Source organism: Pituophis catenifer, unplaced genomic scaffold (assembly GCF_029215685.1).
Source record: "Pituophis catenifer annectens isolate HBS135680 unplaced genomic scaffold, rPitCat1.0.hap2 SCAF_1, whole genome shotgun sequence".
Taxonomy (NCBI): Eukaryota; Metazoa; Chordata; class Lepidosauria; order Squamata; family Colubridae; genus Pituophis; species Pituophis catenifer.
The window spans coordinates 285,475,681-285,484,993 of NW_027256881.1; the positions used below are offsets into that span (position 1 = coordinate 285,475,681).

Consider the following 9,313-nt stretch of genomic DNA (forward strand, 5'->3'; position numbering starts at 1 on the left):
AGCTATTATTTAATGGTGCCCTATAAAATATGAATAATTCCTACTGTGGATAATTAGAGGTCTGTAAAAGAGCATAGCCATTTATCCACAAAACATTCAGTAGATCCTTTACTTTTGCCATCCTTTCTCTATAGTGATTAGTAAAGTCTCCCTTGAGTCTTGGGATTCCCGTGCAGTTATCTCCAGATGACTCATGGATAAAATCAGGCAACAATTGTTGGGAACAATAAAGAAATAATTTGCCATTGGCTTCTTCTGGGATATATTTCAATTATTTAGTCTGTTCTACAGTCTTGGAATTCTGTGCTGTTCTCTCAGCTAACTATTAATTAGGACTGATCCTGTTTAGTCTCCTCATATAGACAAGGTCAGCCAAGTAGTAACCACATTCAAGAGTTTTTCAATTTTTCTAAAAAAGATGGTGTGATGATACTTATTACAGTAATTACAAACAAGGCTGAAAGAACCGTATTCATCTCAAATTAAGATACAAAGAACTGTTGAATTAGACCCAGAATAAGATGTGGGAGAATGTGACATTCCATTCCCTATGAGCTTCTGGTTAACAAGCTACATGGATACAAGTTAGAAGTATAATAATTAATCTTCAAGTGGCTTTGTGGACAAATTATGCCAAGAACAGGCTACATAGAAGAATGAATGAATGAATGAATGAATGAATGAATGAATGAACGAATGAACAAATGTTTAAAAAGTGCCTCCCCCTCAGCTTGTTAACCAATTGGAGGGAGCTATCAAGGAAGGTGTCACAAGGTTCAGTCCAAGGCTGTGCATTTTTCAACATTTTTATTAATGATTCAGATGATCATTAATAAAATGCGGCCGCGCGGGGGATTATGGGAGCGACGGGGCGCTCCCATGTGACTCCTCTCCTGCGCGAGCTGCATTGGCTTCTGATGGACTTCCAGGTGCACTTCAAGGTGTTGGTGATCATCTTTAAAGCGCTCCATAGCTTAGGGCCAGGGTACTTACGGGACCGCCTTCTGCCACCAATAGCCTCCCACCGGCCAGTTCGCTCCCACAGAGAGGGCCTCCTCAGGGTGCCGTCGGCTAGACAGTGCCGGCTGGCGACCCCCAGGAGGAGAGCCTTCTCTGTGGTGGCACCTACCCTTTGGAACAATCTACCCCCAGAGATACGAGTGATCTCCGACCTCCGGACCTTTCGTCGGGCCCTAAAAACTCATCTCTTTCAGTTAGCCGGTCTCTCTTGATTTTATGATTTTATGGTTGGTTTTAAATTTTGATATGGATTTTAAATTGATAAATTTTAAACTATGGGCCAAATTTAATTATTTTAAATCTATTTTTAATCATACTTTATGTATAAATGCTTTTATTTTGGCTGTTCACCGCCCTGAGTCCGAAAGGAGAAGGGCGGTATAGAAATTCGAATAATAAAATAAATAAATAAATAAATAAATAAATAAATAAATAAATAAATAAATAAATGATATGGAAGAAAGACTTCTAAAATTTGGAGAAGACTCACAATTGAGAGAGAAATCTAATATTTTAGAGGACAGAAATGACATTCAAAGTTGTCCTGCTAAGTCAATAAAGTGATCTGAAAATAGCAAATAAAATTTTGCACAGGCAAATGAAAAAAAAATTGTTTAAGAAAATACACAAGTACAGGATGAGACCACACTTAAAATGTAGCCAATAGCACATGAAAAATACCTTATAATTCTAGTTATCACAGAATATGAATTAACAGCGTAAGTCACAGTGACTTCAAAAAGACAAATGCGGTTTTAAATGCCTCAATAGAAATATATTTTCTAAATCTTGAGAAATAATTACTCTATTCTATCCTTCACCAATTATATCCCATGTAAACATTATCCTGTACACTAAGAAGTATTTAAAGTGAAAGAGGTGCAAAAATGTGCAAAGGGATTATCAAGGTATTAGAAATAAATCTTATGAAGATGGACTAAAAGATTTTCCTCATTTGACCCTGGCGCAAACATGCTCTGGCAACAACCTCTCTTCATTCCTGTGTCCTCATCTTCACCTGATCTTTAGGCCATACATGAGGCAACCTTAAGCAATCTTCAACTTTCCGTAAGTTTTTCTCATGGATATAATCAGCTGAATTTCACTAATCTTTTTGTTGGTGTTGCAGTCAGAAGGCCTTTAGGGAATGGCATAATTCCCAGCTCCTGTTAGCCACTCTAGACTCTAGTTCCTAGACTCTATTGTTCAGAACCAATTTGGTTTGAGCAGTGAGGAGAGTCTAGCTCTTTCAAACCAGATTTTCTCCTTGTGGGAAAAGGGAGTGTGGTGGACCATAAGCTTTCCCACAGTGGAAAAGTACAGTATGAAGAGGAAGGAGCCATTGTCACTACAGACTTTCCCTTTATACCTGCCTGCTCTTAGGTTGTTATTAGTCCCTAGATATAGTTATAGCTAAGCCCATTTTCAAAAGGACGTAAGAGCCAACTTTAAAGGGGGCAGGATTGAATAGTGTAGTTAGAAAGCATCTCCCACTTCATCGTGAAGCCTTCTCTGGGGCCGCATATGGACTCCTCTTCAATACACTTGTGCAAAAAGATTGCACAAAGCTAGAGCAAGTTTTGACACAAGTCTAAACCTATCAATCTAACCATTGGGCAAAATTCACCTTCTCCCCAGCTCATCCCATTTGAGGAGAATGAGTGAATGATCCAGTCTTCCATCAGCTGGTCATATCTGGATGGAGGGGAGAAAAACAAAACTGTGGCAATGCCCCAGTCCCTTTCCTTAATTTGCTTTGAAGATACCACCCTGAAGATAACATCTGGCAGCAACGTAAAACAGGCAGGATAGAGAATGGCAGCAGGATAGCAAATGGTATGCTGGTAGTTTTTTGCTGACTCAAGCATTCATGAATACCATTTTTAAATCTGCAGCTGCTTAGAAGCCCAATGGAAATGAACTTCCAAATAGTTTTCTTGGCAACCATATGGCTTTCCACTGCCTTCTTCCAAGATAGTTTTTCAGCTTCCCTATCTACACATAGCCCTCAACTTACTACCAGAATTGGGACCAAAATCTCTGTTACTAAGCAAGGTGGTTGTTAAATGATTTTCGCCCAAATTTATGGCCTTTTTTTTTTTTTGCCACAGTTGTTAAACAAATCACTGCGGTTGTTATGTGAATCATGCAATTGTTAAATTAATCTGCTTCCTCCATTGAGATTGCTTGTCAGAAACTGGCTGGGAAGGTCACAATGGGTGATCACATGACTTCCTAGGACGCTGTAATCATCGTAAGTACATGCTGGTTGCTGAGCACTTGAATTTTGATCACATGACTGTGGGGATGCTACAAAGTCATACGTGTGGGGGCCAATTGTAATTCATTTTTTCATTCCTGTTGTATCTGCAAATAGTTACTAAACAAATGGTTGTAGGTCAAGGATTACCTGTATCAACACACAGCCAAAAACAATTAGGGAGGAAAAATTACTGCTATAATTTCAAAGTTTTAATAATTATATTATATAATTATTATAATTAATACATTTTAATAATTCTTGGCATTGATTCTACTAAAAATCAAAGGTAAATGCCAGAAAATTGTGGAATTCTATATGGAGTTGCCTCATTTGTGCTCACAATTAGGCAACCTGTCCCTTTAGAGCCCTTTAGAAGAAGTTCAAGGACCAAGATGTTGGCTAGTGTGCTGGCTTTGTTCATATGACCATTGCCAACTGCTAGAAGACTTTCAGCACATCCTGGTATATCTTGAAAAGATTGTCACTGATATGAATTTCTCACTTTCTAGACCAGGGGTCTCCAAACTTGGAAACTTGAAGACTTGTGGACCTCACCCTCAAAAATTCCCCAACCGGCCATGCCAGCTGGGTAATTCTGGGAGTTGAAGTCCACATCTTAAAGCTGCCAAGACTGGAGACCTCCTGTTCTATACCATCCTGTATCTGGTTTCAGTAACTGTACAGAACTAAGCACAAACTGATGGGAAATATACAAGGTCCTGTCTGCAGAGGCATTGACACTGGATATCCTGGCAGAGCAAAAGGAGGTGCAATGCACCCACCAGGACAGGGGTCTGCAATCTTAAACACTCAAAGAGCCATTTGGACCTGTTTCCCACACAAAAAAAAAACACCGGGAGCTACAAAACCCTTCCCATGCCTGAGTATTTCTTGAGCGGCCACAAAATTAGCTTATGTTGAATTAAACGTTCTGTTTTCTTCTGAAACTTTTTTCTTGGATTTATCCATAGTTTGCCTACTCGGGGTTGAAAAGCTCAATAAATTGCATGCTGGCGGGTGTCGCACATTGGTGGTTGTGATGTATATTTTGAGTGACAAAGAGCTGCAGCAGAAGGGTGAAAGAGCCACATGCGGCTCCAGAGCCGCAGATTGCTGACCCCTGCACCAGGATGATCTCAAACCATGAAAATGGTGCTTGTTCCACTTACTGGTCCTGCTACCATCTGTCACTGTGAAAATCAAAAATCAAAAATCAAGACTCTGGTTTCTGGGTCCTGAGGACCGTACTTGAGTACTACATGTATATACAACTTATCTTCCAACACAACCATGCAATAAAAAAGCTGAATGCATAAATGCATATCCATCAAGTGACAACCTGTGTCTGCATCAAATATCTCTTTTTCACATTAAAAAAGCTTTCTCCAGGTATCGCCCTCCAGATATGCTGGATTTCAATGCCCAAAACTCCAAAGTAGCAAGGCCATTGCAGAGAGAGAATTAAAGGGGGGGGGAAAGAAACACTTCTGGTAAATCCCAGATTTCAAGTAATTAAATACAGTATAAAACTACCAGACCTGAGCAAAAATTCAAACAGCCATTAGAGGGAAGCAAAGAGAAAAACATCTGCTACCATGCAGTGATCCTGCCAATTTCTTCAGCCCAGATTTGGTAGCCCTATAGATACAGCTGTCTTCTACTCACTGAGTCATCTTGCCTACTCAATACAGGTAGCCCTCGACTTACGACCACAATTGAGCCCAAAATTTATGTTGCTAAGCGGGACAGTTGTTAAGTCAGTTTTGCCCCACTTTACAACCTTTCCTGCAACATCTGTTAAGTGAATCATTGCAGTCGTTACACAGTTAGTGTAACACACTTACACTAGTTACACAGTTAGTTAGTTACACAGCAGTTAAGAGAATCTGGTTTACCCATTGACTTTGCTTGTCAGAAGGTCGCAAGGGGCGATCACATGATCCTGGGACACTGCAACTGTCATAAATGTGAGTCAGTTGCCAAATGTCTGAATTTTGATCACATGACTATGGGGATGCTGCAATGGTCGTAAGTGTGAAAATGGTCATAAGTCACTTATTTCAATGATATTGTCACTTTGAACGGTCACTAAACGAACCCTTGTAAGTCGAGGACTACTTGTACTGTATACCTGAGCTTTGAAAAACTCAGAGGAAACTATCCCACCATTCAAGAACGTCTATTTCTTCTTACTTAGACGGTTTCCCAATTACACAGAGATCGTCCGGGTCTCCGTTGCCAAAGAGGCCGGGGAATCAATCTTTTGGATTTGCCTTAAGCTTCCCGCCCAACCTGACGGGCGAAAGCAGGTGGGCGGGGAGCTCCTGCCGTCCGTGACTATCTCGGAGTTTGGACGACATCCCTCCGCAGCCCGCCAACCCCAGCGCTTAACGGATCTGTCTCTCTCGGAGCGGAAAGGCGGCGATCGCCATGGAGACTTGAGGGGAGGTTATAAAGCCGATCCGGAGAGCCGCCGCCTCGAGTCACCAGCAGGCACACGAACAGGGGGGATCAGGAGCAGCGGGTGGCCATGCTGAAACCGCGGGACCTGGGCCCCGGGGCGTCCACGCAGACTTTCCTGGAGGCCATGAGGGCTGGCCGGATGCATCTGGCGCGCTTTGTCCTGGATGCCGTCGATGGGACGATTGTGGATTTCCGATCGGACCGAGGACGTTCGCCTCTCATGTACGCCGTGCTGCTGAAGGACCCGGCGTGGCGACTGGCCTTTGCGCGACTCCTGCTGGAACATCAGGCCGCCGTCAACCTGAGCGACGACGCCGGGCGCAGCGCCCTTAGTTTGGCCTGCGAGCGCGGCTATTTGGAGGTCATCAAGCTGCTGGTTCAGTTCGGCGCAGACCCAGACACGGTGGACGCGCGGGGCTGGAGCCCCCTCATGTACGCCTCCTCGGAAGGGCGGACGGCGGTGGTCGAGTGGCTCTTGCGCGCCTTCCGCCGCTTCGGGCAGCTCCGCCTCGAGCGCGCCGACCGCGCCGGCCACACGGCGCTCCAGCTGGCCGCCAGCGGGGGCCACCACCAGTGCGTGCGGGCCCTGCGCTCGGCCGGCGCCTTACTCCTCATCTTCCCGGCAAGCTCGCAGGCCGGAGACGACGACGACGACGACGGGGCCGCGTCGGCTGCTTCTCCCCCGCTTCGCGCGGCCGGCGAGCGGCAGCTCCCACAACACCAGTGGAGCGCGCAGGAGCAGAGATTCCAAGGGGAAGAAGAAGAAGCAGAAGCAGAAGAAGAAGCAGATGGCCCTGAAGCGAAAAAGGAGCCTTCGGCGACGAGGGGCCGCCAGCTGATTCGCAGGTCCACGGCGCCTGACTGTCAGAGTCTTCTCAGCCACTGATCGTGGGCGCGGGCGGGCGGGCGAGGCGGCTGGCAGTGACCCGCTTTTCCTGAAGAGCCGCGGCTCGTCGCAGACGCCTGTCGGGTCCTCGCTTCGTCCCGAAGACGCCGCCGTTAGGAGTGCATCCGATCCAGCTTTCCTTGACAAATTTCTGGGGTTACCCCACTCCGTTATATCGTGCTGTTGACTTCAGCTCGTTAGTATTTTACAATTCTGCGTCGCTAGCGGGTGGACTGGGATGTGGCTTCTCGGGAAGATTTTCTTGAACAAGCAAATTAGAAGTTTATTTTTCTTTGCTTATTAAATGCGGCGGAATACCTTCGGTCCTTTTATGTGTGTGTTTTTATGTCTTTTCATACCAAAGCTATGCAATAGTTTGTTAATGCTGTCCCCCCCCCCCAAAAAAAGCCCCTCACCTTTTCCTCTGAAATAAAAGGACTCAAAGTGCTTAGCTCGAAATCTGCTCTCATGGTGGTTTTCTGATGAGGAAAAAAAATTATTTCTCATGTTCATCAATCACTTTTCAGCCAAAGAGCAAGAAAGCCTGAAAGACCATTAATATGTGTTCATGGCAGTTTCTATGGGGATAGTGAGGATTGTGTTTGTTTGTTTGTTTGTTTGTTTGTTTATGTTATAAGTCCTAATAAGAACCTAGAATCAAGTACTATAAAGATAAAAGTTACAGGCTTTGAGGTACTAAAGGTACTGAATGCACAGCCTCTAACAAGAAGTAGAAGAGGCATAGAAACAATAAAAATAATACGATAACATTTCAGAAGGGTATTAAAGTTAAGACTTAATTTTAAAAAAGAGCTTATATGATCAATTTTATCTTGTAAATTATATTGTTAGCAATCATTATACTAATGGAAGTGATATTTTAAATGCACATATAAACCTGCCTTGAAAAGAATATGAGTTTGTGTAGAAGTTATTACTCTCTAAACTAGTCTATTTTGCCTTTTTACTTGCAGGACTGGCTGCTAGGAATTAGAGTTCTTTCCATTTTTTATACTATTTTATGTGACATCTCTGGGAAGTGGGGGGGGATTAAAAGTAATTGTGAGCTAAAAATGAGATTGAGACACTGGAAATTGGAAGGTGGGATGAGAGCTTTCCTTTTCCTCCTGCCACTATTTATCTGACATGAGTTCCCACTGTGGCACTTGAGCACAGTATGGTATTCATGTACAGCTCCCTTGGTACTTGCCTGGCTCTCTCCCTCACCTGACTACATTGAAGAAAAGGGGAGGAGAGTTGATACGTAGCAAAGCAAAAACAGCATATTTATTATTTCCAAAAATGCCTCTGGAACCCAAATGAATCTCATAAACTCTGAGGAAAGGAGAAATGACAGATAATTGGTGCCATCAAGTTCATGTTCTCATCTACAACATAGAGAGACCTTCTTTAGGATGATCTGTCTCCAGCCTATCTCTATAAGTCGTTCAGTGATGCACCCATTGCATCTTGTCTCTCTACCCTCTTCTTTCCTTCCATCTTTCCCAGGTTTGTGTATTTCTCAAGAGAACTGAGTCTTTGTATAATGTGTCCAAAGTATGATAATTTCAGTCTGGTTGTATTTACTTATTTATATCCTACCTTTATTACATATGCAAATAACTCAAGACAGCGAACATATTCAACACACCTTCCTCTTCCCATTTCCTCCCAACAACAACTCTATGAGATGGTTGGACTGAGTGAGATAATGATTGGCCCAAAGTTACCCAGCTAGCTTTCATGGCTAAATCGGAACTAGAACTCATCCCAGTTTCTAGCCTGCTGCCTTAGCCAAGTGATAACTCTTGATTTCTTCAATTAAAAATGATAGATATTCATTTGAAAGTCTGCCCATCTATGAAGAAAAGGGACAAAAACAGAGGCAAAAGGAGAATCTTCTGCAAGAAGGGGCAAAAGGGGAAGTAGATAACTTTCTGATAAAGCTCTGCTTTGTATCTGGCCAAATCCTGTTTTTTTTTGTAATAGGGCCAGTCCTCTCAGCCAGTCGTTAACAACAATGTGCCTAGCAGCCTACCACATAACATAAGGAGTCCTGATTTAGCCACCTTTTATACAGCCATCCTTTGAATTTAGTTGGAACCTGGAGTTGGAGGAAGACAGTATTTGAATTACTATATATCCGTTTCCCCTTCCCATGGCTAATGGTAGATTCAGTGGAATGATTTCATTCAGGCCTGTGGCACTGGGGGAAAAAAAGTTAACTGAACCCTCCTACGGCTGCACTTCAAAACTAAATTGTCTGCTAAGTGGATTCCTTTAATCAAAGAAACATGCTGTGTCTCCTGACCCTAGGTGTCCTCTGAGATGTCTTTGCTCTGAAGGATATAGATGCACACATTCTCGTGAACTAAAAATATCTATTTTTTCCAGTTGTAGTATTTCCACTTGGGAAATGAAACTTGTTTATTTATTATTTAGAGTATGGTAAATATATGGACTTGTAGTGGTTCAAATGTTAATGTCCACTGCCCAGCAATTGAAGGACAGGGTAGTCTATGTTGAAAAAAATCAGACATTGTGTAAGCTCTTGATGGACATTCGGACACAATGTGATGAATATTTTGTCAAGGAGCACCACAGTCACACTAAGGGGTAGAGACAAGACCCCACTTAAACAATGAGTCCTGGCAGACACCATGTTGGGTACGGATCCTGTT

The 9,313-nt window shown here is 43.2% G+C and overlaps 1 protein-coding gene across 1 annotated transcript; it reads left to right on the forward strand.

Annotated features, from left to right (window-relative positions):
* Window positions 1–5,813: 5,813 nt before the first annotated feature.
* ANKRD63 (ankyrin repeat domain 63) lies at window positions 5,814–6,632 on the forward strand. The gene has a single exon (XM_070935816.1). It carries the CDS (start codon window positions 5,814–5,816, stop codon window positions 6,630–6,632), a length of 819 nt encoding a protein of 272 aa, XP_070791917.1.
* Window positions 6,633–9,313: the final 2,681 nt, after the last annotated feature.